Below are 15,707 nucleotides of genomic sequence, written 5' to 3'. Positions count from 1 at the left end.
CTGTATAGCATCAACACGAGCATTCCTTACAAACTTTGATAAGTCAAACTACACTCAGAGCCTTTTTGGCATAACACAAAAGCTTATTTTCTTATTTTCTGTATATTTGCTTCGCTGATTGTATATTGAAATACATTTGCTAAACCAAGAATGTAACACTGCACCCCCAAGGCCCGATACACAGGCTTTGTGCCCAAGTGAACAGACAGAAAGAACTCGCTTCTCCTTTTTATTGAATGGGAAAGGAAAAGGAAAAAAAAATGCACTGACTGTGCCGGCTTGTAAAACGCTCTTAAATCTAATGCAGCAACAGCAGCAACAAAGCCAAGCACAGTTCATGGAAACTATTCGGAAATCTGGACTGTCAACTTAATTGCATGTGCTGCTCGGCCAGTATGCAGATGTTAATTCTAAATAATAATTTCAAAAAATTGTAATGAGAGTTCTGTCACTATCAGTAACTTAATTACAGCAAAATTATTTGATGACTTTGAGACCGATGTGGAGCCTCACTCAGTCTCTCTTTTCATACGCAACAACATCTGGATGGGGTGTCTGGAGGTTCAAGTTTCTGAAGGCGTCAACCCAACTTCTTTTAAAGAACATAAATGATTTGATGCTAAGAAGCAGGATTACGAATAACAGGTTTTACAGTATCCAAAGGCCTACTTCATATCTCCATGGGATAGAGAGAAGGGAGCAGGGTGCATCTGAGCATTTCATTTACATCACAGGAAACAGTTTCAGAAAAGCACAGTCAAAAGGAAGCCAGCACATACTCTGCAGTCCTAATTCAAGTGGATTTCATACCACAATGACCCAGGCTTCACACAAGAGGGCGATCCAACCCCTGCAAAGATTGCCGGGGCACCAAAACACAGGCTCATGCCTCCAGAACAGCTAGCTGGGGCTGCACCAACCCCAAGCAGCTGTTTCTTTCTGCAAACTCTCAACCTCATCAGTTTTGAGAGCAGGAAAAACATCTGATTCCAAAGCAGGCACCACTTAGCAACCTCCCACAGCCAAACCTGCTAACTGGAGTTTTAATGAGGCAGTCAAACTATATGAAGAGCAACTTTTGGAATCACTTTTTTTGGTTGGATAAACTTTGTTGCTTAGAATTATTCCCTTCTCAGCAGTCCTTGAGAGAACACTATCATCTCCAAGGTCCTAAATAAGGAGGTGTTAGCACATACGCTGTGTAACTGCTGAACTGTGGCCACTTCAGGGAGAAAAATTCCTTATTCTGCCCCAAATACCCCATGAATAAGGCAAGGCTCTATACAACATTTTCAGACAGAAATATTCTTGTATTACTATCAGGACTGGTCGAGTTCAAACCACATCCTGGAGTTAGCCTATAATTTGAAAAGAAACATTAAACAAGCCTCCCTCTTGTTCCTGAATGCTATTTAATTTTCCTTCCAGGACAGTCCCCGATCCTGAAGAAACATTTCCACTTTGTTACAACTGAAGTGGTATTAATAAAGTGTTCCTGTAGCAATGATTCAGCAGAGCTTGATCAGTTTTCTGCAGGCAGTTATCAGGATGGCACATCAAGATAACTGCTATCCTACTTCCAATCTCTCTCCACACCCAAACATTACCCAGATCACATTTGCCTCTCATCTTCTTCTCCCCAGCTCAAAACAGAAATTAAGGAGTCTTTGGCTCCTGTCGGTACTCACAGTACTTCCCCTGTCATTGGTTCATAAGCTTTGAGCTCCTCTGGGAAGTCAGGAAAGCAATGCCCAAGTCTCCTATGATAACACATCCACCCCTGCAGTTCTCTCCCCCGCTGACATTACCTCTACATTCACACAGCATTTTGAACACAATGATGGGGCTGCCTGCTAAGTGCCATGCAAATATTAAACAATGCCCCACAACAGGCAACCAGAGTAGAGACTGTATCCAGAAGCTGGATAAATGAAGATGACCTATATGTGCATCACCATCTGTCAAGGCTTAGTGGTAACCACTTGCTGCTGAATGGCCATGGACACTATGAATTCAGTGTTGGATACAGTTCTTCTTTCGAATCAACTCAGGATCCAGGACCACAGCCAGAGCACACCAATTATGAAACCTACCCAAGCGGAAACTTTGAAAACAGTAACAAAAAGAGGGCGAAATTCAACAGTAGAAAACTTTGTCATTCTTTTCCATTTCTGATTAATCACAACACCTGGGTAAAAACATGGGGAAAAGACAGAAGAAAAGCCTGTGTACCCTTTCAGACTTGAGAAAATTAATCACCACAAATTCAATGCAGCATGGAAGCTCATTGTTCCCAAAATGTATATACAAGCCTGTCATGCACCACTGAAGAGGTTACAATTTCAACTACAATCTCCAGGGACACATCATGCTTCCAACAGCTATGCTCTGAAGAAGCAAAAAAAAAAAAAAAAAGCTTCCCCCATATCCCTAGGCAAAACACAGTTCTGGCCATTCACCTTCAAAAAGAGTTGTTACAAATTGGAAAAGCTGCAGAAAAGGGTGGACAGCTTGCTAAGAAACAGCCAGCCCATCACAGAGAAGGATGCCACAGAGCACTGACTGCTCAGCTTGGGAAAGCTGAAAAATGTGATGCTTCTTACAAAAAAAAAACTTTTGGTTTTAAGTGACAGAAGCAGGAGGAGTTATCTAAACTAAATGTACTTCGCAACAAACAAACTGTCCACAGAGAAATTCAGACTGCAAGTCAGATGTAGGTTCCAGCCATAAGAGGAGTGACAAAAAGTGTAGGTAGGAAAGGAGAGACACCAATGCAGCCCTCACTGAGCCTTCTCACAGGTTTCCAAGCATTATCAGTAGAGCTAAGAGGCAAGGCTATCTCTAACATATCTAAATGAAGCTTATGCTATCTCAAACTTATATTAGCAGTGTATTTTACTCAGATCAAAACAAACAGAGGTAAGCAAACATACAGTTAGGTAGGTACGACTGATTTGTCTTGAATGGTTTTTTTTCCTCTCAAATCTCCATTGTGTAGTATTCATGCATCCTTAAGTTTGCATGTCCATATTCACTCAAACCTCACAGACCTCTTCCCCACACAGCTTCTAAGCCTAAAAAATGAGCTGGCCAAAAAGGATTCTTACCAACTTTTATGGGATCCAGATTTGACCATCAGTAAGGTAAACTGAAAGTGGCACTTCTGGAGCAGACAGCTATCTGTAGAGAAATCTTTTCCCCAAATGGGACCCAAACTCAAACCACAAGCTTCTCTTCAGTATTTAGATCTTGCCTACCACCTTCAACAGATGAGAAGCCTGGGCCACTGCTGCAGCATTTCTCTCCAGATTGGCAGCGTTCACTGAACTGAAGAAAAATTCTCCAGTTATAGCCAGGCAGGAAAATTACAATCAGAGCTAGCAGAATCAAGTCAATGTTCTCTTGCATCTTGTGTACTGAGAAAAGATTGGTGCCAGGTGGTACCATTCTGCGCTGCCAAGCATGATCTCAAGCTTGTACTCTAGAGAAATAAAGCAGAGGAAAATGTTCCTCACTATGACAGTAATGCAAATGTCCAATGCTCCCCAAAACTTTTCTACTCAGGCATTTGACAGAAAAAAAAGAGACCCGAGGCAAGAATTTTTCTCAGGAAAAACAGAAGATACTGTGCAGGCAATCAACATAGACTATATTTAGAAACAAGATTATATTCTGTTATGTTCTAAAATATTCAAAATACTTTTTTTTGACAAAATTAAATCCATACTCAATACAAAAAGTTCTTATCATGAAAAAAATTGAAGGGAATTAGAATTGTCAATTTTTCCAGTTAGTTACCCCCTTGAACAGTTCTACATAGCCTGGAGGACTACAAAAATAGAATCACAGAATCATTAAGGTTAGAAAAGACCTCTAAGATCATCTAATCCAACTGTCCACCTGCAACTGCACCTAAATCTCAGGAACTGTTAAAGCTTCTCTTCCAATTTAAATAGTTATGCCTCCTAAATCTATCTTTCTGTATTCCTCACAGATCCCTCTTCTAGCTAAGCCAATGGCATTGAAGCTGATGCCTTCAGCAGTAACAGGAGTAGGAGGGGATACTCCAGCTGGAATCTTGTTCTCAACAGAATGCAGCATGCTATAATTTCTAATTAAGTGATAAACCATGCACATCATGGCTGTGAAGCAGCCTGTGGAACAGTTCTTCACAGAAGAAAAGAAAAAGTAAAAAAAATTGCTCAGCCTCTCCCTCCCCAGCCCTCTAATAACACAGTGGATTTTTTAAAAACAGACCAATTCTCCTCTTTGGTTTAGAGCAGGGCAACACAAGTAGTTTTGTCAGCGCAACTGAGAGGACAACACACCACAGAAACACACACAGGTGGGAACAGTCTAAAGCCCAAGGACGTTTGTCTAAATAAAACACCAGCTCATCGTAATAACACTGATCTATCTCGTTACCTCTCTCCCACAGTCACTTAGACTTACTGTTAACATTACTTGCACTCCAACAACCTGAAAACAAAATTTTTTCATGTCCAAGTAGGTTAATGTTTCACTTCTGCTTGAAATGTATTACCGTACCAGTGCTTGTGATGCCTGGATGCTCTGAATGTGTGGAAGCAGTAAGTAGGCATTTGCCAGCTGTATTCTAGGCTCTTCTGGAGAAGATGTCAGAGTTCCCACTCCAAAAACCTGTTGTTAAAATAAATATGAGTCATTACGTCAACATTCACTATTTCAGTTATGACAGTAATACACAGAACTATTTTGCTACTAAGAATCCCAAGAAATATGACATTATTTTAAAGGATAATAAATATAATTTTAAAAGTTCTGCTGCGCAAAGTAATTATACACACAAGGGGCACAGGAGCATCTTCACTCACTCGCTTCCAACAGAAAAATATTCATCTGAAGAGCATCAGGTTATCTCAGAAAGAGAGCAGTTAAACATTTCCTGTTCTTCAGGCAATTACAATACAAATATTGAAATCTGGCAATAATCATAGAACCACAGAAAGGCTTGGCTTGGAAGGGACCCCAAGGATCATCAAGTTCCAACCACCCTGTCACAGGCAGGGCCACCAACCTCCAGATATGGTACTAGACCAGGCTGATTGATCACTTCGTTTTTAAAAGTCTGCAATACTCAGAGCAGCGCAAGACTTGCAAGTTGATATTATTTTTTTTCCACTGCATTCATATTCCACTCTGACAAGATTAGTTTATGACAACGAGATGTAAGATATCTTCAGGTTGTTTTATTTTTTCCTCCTATGAAAAATCCCTTAAGGTTTTCTGTGCATAGAAGTAAGTGAAAATCTTTTTTAAATTGAAGAAAACACCCATGTTTTTAATTAAAAGGACAATACAGTGTTCACTGAAGACCTGTGACCACTATGGATAGAAAACATCGCATCAAAGGAAACATTTTTGCAGTGTTTTCTTTTTGATGGAGACATTTACAAAGTACATTCTACTATAATGTTACTTTTTCTCCATTTGGGCAAATTTTTCATACATTCTTCTCGCACAAGTGTGTTAGCAATATCAAACATATTTCAAGGCCTTCAGGCTCTCAAGAGTGTCGTAGCTGTGTATAACCACTACAGTTAGATCCAATTTTGAAACCCTTAAACCTAACACAAGCTGAAAGCATGGACAGTTACCTCCTCTGTTACAGATGGCCTACGAGTAACAGCATGCTACCAATTTTAGCAGAAGTCTATCAGAAGACAAAACTGATCTTCTGGTGACACTGACAACTGCTTCCCTGCAACTTGTTCACAAAAGGCCGTGGCTTAGCTGGCTGGGTAACAAAGATAAGGGGTCAGGAGTGAATGCAAAGAGAGGACAGAGACAAAAAAAAAAAACGGCCATCACTCCATAATGCAAAGTTCCCACAACATTTGGCATCACCCCTAGTTATGTGCTAGTCAATGGCAATGTCCATATTCCGAAACCTTTATTTCAGTGAACTTACCTCTGCTTCCTTTTAAGGAGCTTTGCTTTCCACTTCAGTATGAGAATGGGATAATTCAACAATTAAAGCTGGCACTGTTTTTAATTTTTAATTTTATTTTACAAATTAATGAAAGTAAAAAATTTGGAACATATAATGTCCCTTATAAAAATCTTAACAGTTAGCAACTTAAAACTTGTTCTCTTCTCTGATAAATCAGACAGTAGATAGCCTCCATGAAAAACTTATTTCTTCTGCTTTCATGTTGTAACACCCTAAAGCTTTCACCTTGCGCTGCATTCCCAGCATAATTACACAAAATCCTGAGGTAGCTGAAGATCACCTGAAACATTCTTAAATGTCTTGGCGTTTTTTCTTCCCCATGGCAAATACGTTCCAGCACAGCACATTTGGGACTGCAATATTATTCAGAGCCAAGCAGCAGTCACAGAAACATGATGATCCAAGTACCCACAAACAAATACACTTACTACCACAAGTAGCTCCACTAGCAGTAGTGATTTTAAACGTATACTTGTACAAGGAATTATGGGATCAGCAAGATCTGGTAAAAGGAATGAACGGTAAATACTACTCCACTTGACTCATATCGGGAATTCAATGAACATTTAAAGTTGATATATATATTTTTTTTTAAGTTCAAAATGTACAAATGCAACTCTTAAAAACACAAATTCAAAACTCAAATGAAAAATAAGGGAAGTTACCTGATATGAAAGTATTCCATGAGATGAGGTATTTATAAATAATGAACTTTCAATATTGCCTTCTTCTGTTGGCAGAAAAAGCACTCTGAATGAAATTTTTCCCATAGCTGGAATCCCCTGGAGATCACAAAGAAGGTTGCTTGCTTAGTGCAGTTAGTTAGAACACCCAGCACTCACCCACAGACATTTCCACACATACAGCTGTATCTGTAGGTCCCACTCGCAGAACCTCAGCAGTAGAGTTTCACCTGCCCGTACCTCTCAGCTCTACCAATAGAACAATAAACACTAATAAACACCCACATGCTTGAGGATGACTGCATAATGCTGCACATAACAGAATGAGATCTGAAGGCAATTTAACACTGAACAGTTTTTTTCTTTATTACTGTAAAACACATTTTCTACTGTAGGTTTTGGATGTCTTCTCTCTCAGTAAAAATGAGCAGAAAAGTGTGAGCAAAATCAGAAAAAAAGCTGGAGGTCCTTAAAAAAACAAAAAAGCACAAAAAGAAAACGTGGAACAAAAAGTTTAGGCCAAAGAAAGCATAAAGGCTTGGCATTTGGCCATTACATAGTTTCCAAAAGTGCATCAACACTCACCCGGCTATGAACAGGAGACACATGAAACTGCCTCGTAGCTGTAAACACTGAATTCACTACAACTTCTCTATCTCTACTAGGGTTGTAGGCATGCAGCATTTTAGCTCTTGGCAACCCCAGTAATCTAAACGGGGAAAAACGAGAAGGAAGTTATTCACATTTTTGAGTTTCGACAATGCACAAAAGGCATCCAAACAAATCACAGCGAAACATGTCGATATCAAACAATTTCCCAGTAGCAACTGTTCTTTGGAAACAAGCAAACTCCAAAGACCAGTAGCTAACACTAGGATGCAAAAGGTGCATCCAGCCAAAGCTCATCATCAACTCAAAATCCAGAGTTTTAGGGGCGAAGAAAAGAAAAAAATCTAACCCAACCCTTACTAGACACAAAGCTTTCAATAAAACAGTACAAACAGTCAAAGTCATCTTCTGTCAGCTAAAACTACAGTCTCTTAAGGCTTGTGTGTGAGTTGATACATCCTAAAAACAGCTTACACATACATACTGTGCATTCTCTGGAAAATTCCTTTAACTCACAAGGGGAATCACAGAATGGCCTGGGTTGAAAACGATATCAAAGATCATCTAGTTTCAATCCCCCTGCCTTGGGCAGGGTCACCAACCACTAGACCAGGCTCCCCAGGGCCACATTCAGCCTGGCCTTGAATGCCTCCATGGATGGGGTATCCACAATTTCTCTGGACAACCTGTCCCAGGACCCTGCTCCTTTTGGTTTATTGATGGAATACCAATTGTCACTTAAGAAACTTTTTTTAAAAAGTTTCTTTTAAAAGAGAGCTAAAAAACCTCATATCTTCCACCAGTATGTTTTGCCTGAGGTTTTCTGGATTTTGTTTTTGAAAGCTGAAGGAAGCAACAAGCTCCCCCACCTCTAGAAAGAGAACTTAGCAAGAAATGAACAACAGAACGAGGAAGCAATTGGAAATGTCTGCAGAATCATCTGAGAAGGCTGTTCTATATCTACCCAGTATGTGTTACGGCTCCCTGTTCCTTTTTCCTCCTTTCTATAACCACATTGATTTTCACTTTAAAAGTATGGCAAGGTGCAAAACAGAACTCCAACTCTGTGGCAATTACTTACTATTCCTCTTTTTTTTTTTTCCTTTTTTTTTTTTTTCAGAGGATAGAATGATCTTGGCTGATGGCCTCAACCTAAATGTAGACCAGCAGGAGCTGGGCTCCCCACTTAATTATTAATTTGAAATAACAATAATGAAAGATACTCACTGCATTCCAAAATGCAGAACTGAAGGGTGAAAATGTAAGCCGTTCCCATTTGGAGGCATTTTTGCTGAGAAGCTGAAAAAAGGAGACAATAAACCACAACTAGTATTTAGAGGACACAACACTACTCATAGCAGGGAAAGAAGACACGTTACAGGCTGTGCTAAACACTATTTCCAAACCTTTTCATACATTCCTCTCTCTGCTATGAGAGCAACCTTTTAAGAACGTAAAACAGCACATGCTGGAAAGCCCATGCTAATAAAAGCCAAGCTTGATACGCATTTCACTCCAGAGGCACCTCTGGCTCAAACAGCATCCTTTCCTTGCACGTATTTCATCATGCTGAAGCACCTGTTTTTGAGCCTGAGCAGGGAACTATAGAGGAGAATCCATTTAAAAGAGTCATGAAGAATGAAAATTGGGTCAATATGGAGCAGACCCTTGGTTTCATACGTCTGACATTCAGGCAAGCACTTGTACTAGCAGAGCCAAGATGGGCGTGTAGAAAAGCAAACAGCAGCTTGTGAAAATCTGGTATCAAAAGAATATCCCTTGCTGTCATAGCAGTAGGAATGTGATATATCCAGGTGGCATTTCTGGAGAGTTGCTGGAAAATAACAAAGGACCAGATGATGCAGAACCCCAAAGCCCAGGTGAAAGGTCGAGTCTCCTTCCAGCTACCCTGTACATGTCCCAGCCAGCTCCTGCACCATGCCCAGAGACACCACAGCACTCCACTGCCTTCCACCCTCCCCCAGAAGTCAGCCTCAGGGACATGCCCAACACAAAAGTCAGAGCGCTTCTGTTGTAAGCAGATAAATCATAATGGCTTCTACAAGCATAAGCCCCAAACATCTGGGGGAAAGCATATTTCTTAAGGGTCTTTCAATTTTTATTTTTAATTTGCACAAACATATACAACAAAATAGAAGTTAAACCATATGGTTTATGTATTATAGTATCACCTTGAACCCCATCACCAATTCTCATGTTTCTAGCATCCCACGGGTATTGCTGTAGTATCTTTTCCCACTTAAAACCCCTCCAAGAAGCTGAGCAAGAAGCCATGTGCTCTCTAAGACTTACTAATACGTCTCCTCGGAAATTCCAGCAGCAACTCCTCTCCTTAATTCCCACTCTGTACTAGGCACTCAGTGCAGTTGGGATGCGGGAGGCTTCATCTCACTGAGACAGTGCTATGGGACATCCCATAGCACTGGTTTGTAAAAAGTACTGAACTGCTGTTTGGGCAGCAGTCACAGCCACCCTTCCCTGATCAGAGAACTAGTGACAGCAGCAGCAGCACCCCAGGGCTGATACACCATTCGTTCTGGAGAAGGCAGCCCGGACCTAGGAGGGCTGAGCCTAAGCCTCAGTGGAAGCTAGGAGCACTATGGGCCCAGTCTTACTACAGCACACACTGGCTACAGAGAGCTGCTGAGCACTTCTGCCCACAGTGCCCCAGCACCCCCAGGGATGGGACAGCAGCTGCTTCTGCCCTACCTCCTGCAAGGACTGCTGTGAGCCTGCACTTGGCCCCAAAAGCAGAGCTGCCACATTACTCCAGCTGCTCACAGCCCTGCCCAGTGGCCAGCTCCCAGTGCCTGCAGCACTCATCAGCACCCAGGAAGCGGTGCCAGAAAGTAACTGCAGAGCCATGCTTACTAAACAGCACGACCTGCACAAGGGGAAACCTACTATTTTTGCAGGTTTGATTTTCTTTTGACAAGGGAGAAGACACTGAGTTGGAATAGGGGAAATGGGCAGGTGGCCATTCTTGCCCATCACTTGCAAACCCTCTGCTATAAAGAGAAAGGGACAGGACCATGGACACTAGAAGCATAATTCTCTGTGTTACAACATTTCTCCGAGTCAGGTGGAGACTGGCAGGACACCCCCATGCACCAGCCCCATCCAACAGAGCTCCGCACATTCAGATCTCAGCAGTGCATCTGACACTGAAGAATGTTTCAAAGACAATCTATTAAGATGCTTAAAAGCTGAAGTCACTTTTAAAATAGAAAACTTACCTGAAAAAAAAAGAAAAAAAAAGAACCTCATCTCACAAATGGATTCACCTCAAATTATGTCTAAAAATCTCTGCTGGCTGCAGACTGTATGCCCAAAACAGTACATAGGATGTTTCAAGAGAAAGTTACAGTCCTGGGAAAGACCCACAAATATCAGCCTAAGAGTGGAAGTCTTGAAACAACAAATGCGGATATGCAGAGTTTCCACCTTCACTGCTTTTCCATCAGCATCCTGCCCAGCAAAGCCAGGCTCTGCTCCTCCCCCATTTCTCAGGGGGACCAATTGAGCACTGTCTTCCAAATTCTGAAATGTCAGGGGACAAGCAGTCCCAACTGGAGGGAAACAAGAGAAAAATGGAAGAGGGGAAAGGAACTCCTGGCACCCACCTGCACACTGACTGTTTCACAAGCTGTAAGATCTCAAGGCATTCCACACCCTCTGCAAATAAGTCCTGTAGGTGTTCACCAGTAGGGAAAAAAGGCATTGGAGGGACACAGAACTCCCAGTGTTTCATAAGGTTTGAGGGACACGCTGGTGTTCCGTTTATGTGGGACTAGCTGAGGGTCGCCAATACAGCAATGCTCATCACACACACATGAAGTGCTTCTAGATACACAGCTGAAAGTGTTTTGCCCTTCCTTCTTTAAGTTCTGTTATTCTTTGCCACAACTAGTGAAAATCAGTAGACAATCAGGTCAGCGTGACTGATTTAATACTTGCAGTCCTCAAAATTAGTATTTATATGTAATATATACTATTGATAAACATTTGCTCTGAATAAGCAAACAGGTTTTCTATCCACCCTCCACCAATGTTGAACAGAAAGGAAAATCTTTTTGCAGAGTGCTATTATTCACACTTCACCGGCTGGATTCATAAGAAAAGTGTTTCCCCTAAAACTGCAAACAGAAGACCAAATCTACTCTGAATAAACTGCCTTCTTTTAGAAAACCTCAGAAGAGTCAATCCATCTGACCATATATATACACACATACACACAAATAGATAGATGCAGATCTATATAGATAGATATGAACTCTCAGCAACCAGCAGGACAAACGGCAGCTGTGTTCAAGTTCTGAGCTCACTGCAAGGAATTTTATCCCATTTTCTTCCAACAATTCCTCCAAACCTTCCTGGTATCTTTCTTTAGCTGATGACTTCAGATCCTAAGATTAGGATGCCCATTATCTGATGATTCATATAGCAACATCTGTAGTTGGAAAAAAACGACACTTGCTATTTGGTGGCCCTTCCCATCCCTCCTCTCATGCCCTCGTGCCCTCTGCTGGTCACAGATAGAGAAAAAACAATGGGGGCGTTTATTTGTTGTTTTTTATCCATGTGGTTGTGGGGAAGCAGCAGGCGAAAGGGTCTGGATTCCTTAACATGGAAGAGGTCCTTTTCAAATGACCCTGATCAGACAGTATTATAGTGTTGTTGTTTTTTTTTTTCCAGTATATTGATAGAGATAGAATCTGACTTTTTATGTTTGGAATCTTGGCAATTCATATGCCCAGTGTATGAATTCTAAAACCCACAGGATGAGGCTGTGAGATACAAAAGCATGTACTTACTGTACAATTCTTATACGTAAACTGAAACAGAGAAATGAAACTTAAGAAAAAACATTTACTGACCGATTTTAGATTCATCCCCCAGACTACACCTGATAAACAAAAAGCAGACTGAGAGGAGATAGACACGTCAATAGAACCCAGATACAACAGTGCTGACTACAGCTAATGCAAAGAAAGTGTTTTGATGAATGAATAGATTTGTTAATTAAGGAGAAATTAATGCAGATACAGAAACAGATCCCAGCAACAGCTGAACTGAAGTCTTCCGCAGACCTGGAGCAAAGCTTTGTTTGTCAGGTCACCTAGTCACAGAACCACAGAATCACAGGGGTTGGAAGGGACTTCAAGAGACCATCGAGTCCAACCCCCCTGCTAAAGCAGGTACCCTACAGCAGATTGCACTGGTAGGCATCCAGATGGGTCTTGAGTACCTGTACATAGACTCCCACAACCTCTCTGGACAGCCTGTTCCAGTGCTCTGTCACCAATACCATAGAGAAGTTCTTCCACATGTTAGTACAGAACTTCCTATGTTCAAGTTTTAGGCCACTGCTCCTTGTCCTCTCACTACACACCATCAAGAAGAGCCTGGCTTCATTCGTTTGCCTCCCACCTCCTCTTAGACACTTATAAACATTGATCAGATCCCCCCCTTCACTGTTCTCTTCCCAGCTGTACAGACCCAGGTTACCCAGCACCTCACAAACCACAGGTGATTTATTAAAAAATAAAAGCCTTGCAGAAAAAAAGAACAAAAATCAAGGTTTTATGCTCTGAAAACCTAGAAGGCAAAAAGCCTCCGCTATTCCTAGCGCTGCACTGTTTAGGGAAGAGGAGGAGGACTGACTCACTGCCTCTGCATGCTTGGGAATGGGTGATTTGTCACCAGGACTCCTTCACAAGCTTTGTGAGAGCCTGTGGGAGAAGGGTGCTGCTCCACGGACACCAGGCAGCACATCCCAGCAGGGATGCCAGCACAGTGCTACCACCATAAAACCACTCTGCCTGCATGCCTGCTATCTTGCATCTTTTGGCTAAAAATAGGCAAGGGGAGCTGATCCAAAATAAATCAGTGGAACGGACAAGACAATTTCTCTCAAAATCAAACTCTTTGATTTATGGCTGGAGTCATGACTTCAGGGGGCAGCTGGTTCAAGCAACCTTTTTTTTTTTCCCCCAGCCAGCCCAGTGAAGTGAAGCCTCCTTTCCTCCAGCCTCTGGGTTTCCACAACCACTCACAGCCCTTCCAGGCAACCTTTACTCATCTCACCGCACATGGTCCCTTCCTATACAACTCTGCAATGTTTATATAAGCTCTTTGCAGAAGAGCCACCTAAGCCAGCAGTGCTTTATTTTCACTTATTACAAAACCATAACTGCATCAAATTTGTAATGATCAGGAAAGTGCTCACAACAGAATGTAAATACAAAAACACATTTATTTTTTTTACTCACACCCAAATAGACTCCTTGAAAAGCATCCAAAGAAGATAAATGCAGAGCATGATAAAAATCAGTATAAGACCCATGAAGAACTCTAGGAGAGAAGAGAACAGTTAGATGCAAGATGCTATAAAGGGTATCCTGGTGTAAAGTACATGTTTTCTTCTCCAGATGTCTGTGTGCTTTATATTTGAGCAGCAGCAGCACAATAAAGCATGTTTAACAACAGAACGGAATTATTCTCTCCCGTAAATAAACCCCCAATTTCTGAAACAACTGAAATCTGTACTACACTGAGTTCACAATGACTTTGGTCCATTTGAAATTGTTTTCTGAAACCTACTCTTTCAAAATCCCTCAGCCACCCAGATTTCAAGTAACAATCAAAGCTCTCTAGAGATGCTCCAGAGGGAGCCTGTATTTTTTAGGCATCTCGGACAGCCTGCTTCAACAACAACAAGGAAATAAGAGCAGCGATTCTGAAAAAAGGAAAGGTACTGCTGCACAGAGAGCATTAACAACACCACAATGCTGCTTAATTAAGCCAGGCTTCCCAAGTGATTATAAAAAACAGAGGGCAGAAAGCTCTGAAAGCCCCAAGCAGAGGTCTGGGAGGTGTACCACAGAGGTTCCTCCAGCTGCGGGCACAGTGCAGTCACTCCAGCAAGCAGTGAGCACGTGGGCCGTGCAAATCAGGTACTCAGGCACCACTGGCCTAGATCAAACCTGCAACTTGTGGACACACACACACAAAAAGAAGTCTTGTTTCATTCAGGCCGAGATATATCATTAGTTTTTTGCTTTGGATGAGCAGTCTGGGTCCACTCGATCTAATGCACATCAAACGCTTTCCTTGGAAGCATCTCCACTGCTGCCAACAAAGCCGAGTACCCAGGAAGGCAGGAAACCTACCTTCATTCTTCTTTTTTCTTCTTGCTGGGAAACAACTTCCTCTTCATTTTGCAATGGTACAGAAACCCATCTCTAAGTACCTACGAGGATGACAACTGCTCTGAAATAAAGCCCTTAATTTGCCCTTTTTTCCCCTCTTTCTTTGAAATCTAGTTTTATATTCGTTAATCTTCCCACTGTTAAATTATTAATGTCACCAAATCTATCATGTTACTTTTATTTAGCGTCACTCACCTAATGAACCAATGGTTCCCTTGAAGCCATGGCACTCTCAGTGTTTTATCCTGAATCACCAGGTCCTGGGATTCAGGGCTTATGAGAAAATATTGTCTTTCAGCTCTTTTTAATGAATGCTTCTACCCCACGAGTATGTGAAATAAAAACACAAATCCCAGAGGCACCCAAAGCAGTTCATACTGTTTTTCGAATCTCTAAGATTTTTAACTAACTTCATTCTTCCCCCCTACCTCCCTTCCTCAAGTAATTCATTTATCCTGCAGTTGCCACAGCCTCCAAAAACCTAAAACTGCCTGCAGGGCCCTAGTTTGTTCTTCAAAACTTAACACTAATATCACATAATTTCTAAGATGTAAACTTGTTAATTAAGTCAGACACAAGTATTAAGAAAAATAGAGCTGAATGCAGCCTGGTCTACTCTACAGGTATAGATCAATGTGTTTTTGAAGAGTGCTGACCACTCACAACTCAAAACTGTTCTAACAGAAGCTGTGGGCCTCAAATAATCACTGTTCATCCAAGCTCCCAACCAGAGCCTCTAACCTGAAATCGACACATTGTAAAGAGGAGTTTTTTTGCACAGTCTTTCAGACAATGGACAGCACGAATCATAGCAAAGGAATGCAGAGAAGTACCTAGAGAAAGGGAACAGGCTTCTGCAGTGCCAACACAGAGCCTTCTCAGAGCACAAGCCAAGCACCACCCAAGTCACAAGTCTTGCACTGGAGCACCACGACATTTAGATGACCATTCCCTACCGAGATTTCAAAGCATCTCACTGAAAGTAACCAGATTTTACAGCACACTCCTGTGAAGGAGAATAAAACAATCTTAAGAAAGGCAAAAGGCTGACCACATAGAATCATGAATCATAGAATCATAGAATGGCCTGGTTTGAAAAGGACCTCAAAGATCATCGAGTTTCAACCCCCCTGCTGAGTGCAGGGTTGCCAACCACTAGACCAGGCTGCCCAGAGCCACATCCAGTCTGGC

General features: G+C 41.7%; 1 protein-coding gene across 13 annotated transcripts in view; it reads right to left on the bottom strand.

The window, feature by feature from the left end:
* Nucleotides 1-15,707, bottom strand: part of TMEM131L (transmembrane 131 like) — a 73,164-nt gene that overhangs the window by 36,133 nt on the left and 21,324 nt on the right. For 9 of the 13 annotated variants that reach the window (XR_002437800.1, XM_021393811.1, XM_021393813.1 and 6 more), the window contains 4 exons: nucleotides 8,512-8,583; nucleotides 7,261-7,384; nucleotides 6,658-6,774; nucleotides 4,549-4,659 (listed from right to left, as the gene is read on the bottom strand). Coding sequence is in view for 11 of the 13 variants with exons in the window: in XM_021393811.1 (XP_021249486.1) it covers nucleotides 4,549-4,659; nucleotides 6,658-6,774; nucleotides 7,261-7,384; nucleotides 8,512-8,583 (424 nt within the window). In the remaining 2 variants the exon portion in view is untranslated. Of the gene's footprint in view, nucleotides 1-3,107; nucleotides 3,405-4,548; nucleotides 4,660-6,657; nucleotides 6,775-7,260; nucleotides 7,385-8,511; nucleotides 8,584-13,577; nucleotides 13,660-14,477; nucleotides 14,558-15,707 lie in introns of those variants that run through there. The other 4 variants (XM_021393816.1, XM_021393815.1, XM_021393819.1 and 1 more) reach the window with 3 other exon arrangements.

Source organism: Numida meleagris, chromosome 4 (genome assembly GCF_002078875.1).
Source record: "Numida meleagris isolate 19003 breed g44 Domestic line chromosome 4, NumMel1.0, whole genome shotgun sequence".
Classification (NCBI taxonomy): domain Eukaryota; kingdom Metazoa; phylum Chordata; class Aves; order Galliformes; family Numididae; genus Numida; species Numida meleagris.
This window is presented reverse-complemented; position numbering and strand designations above follow the sequence as displayed.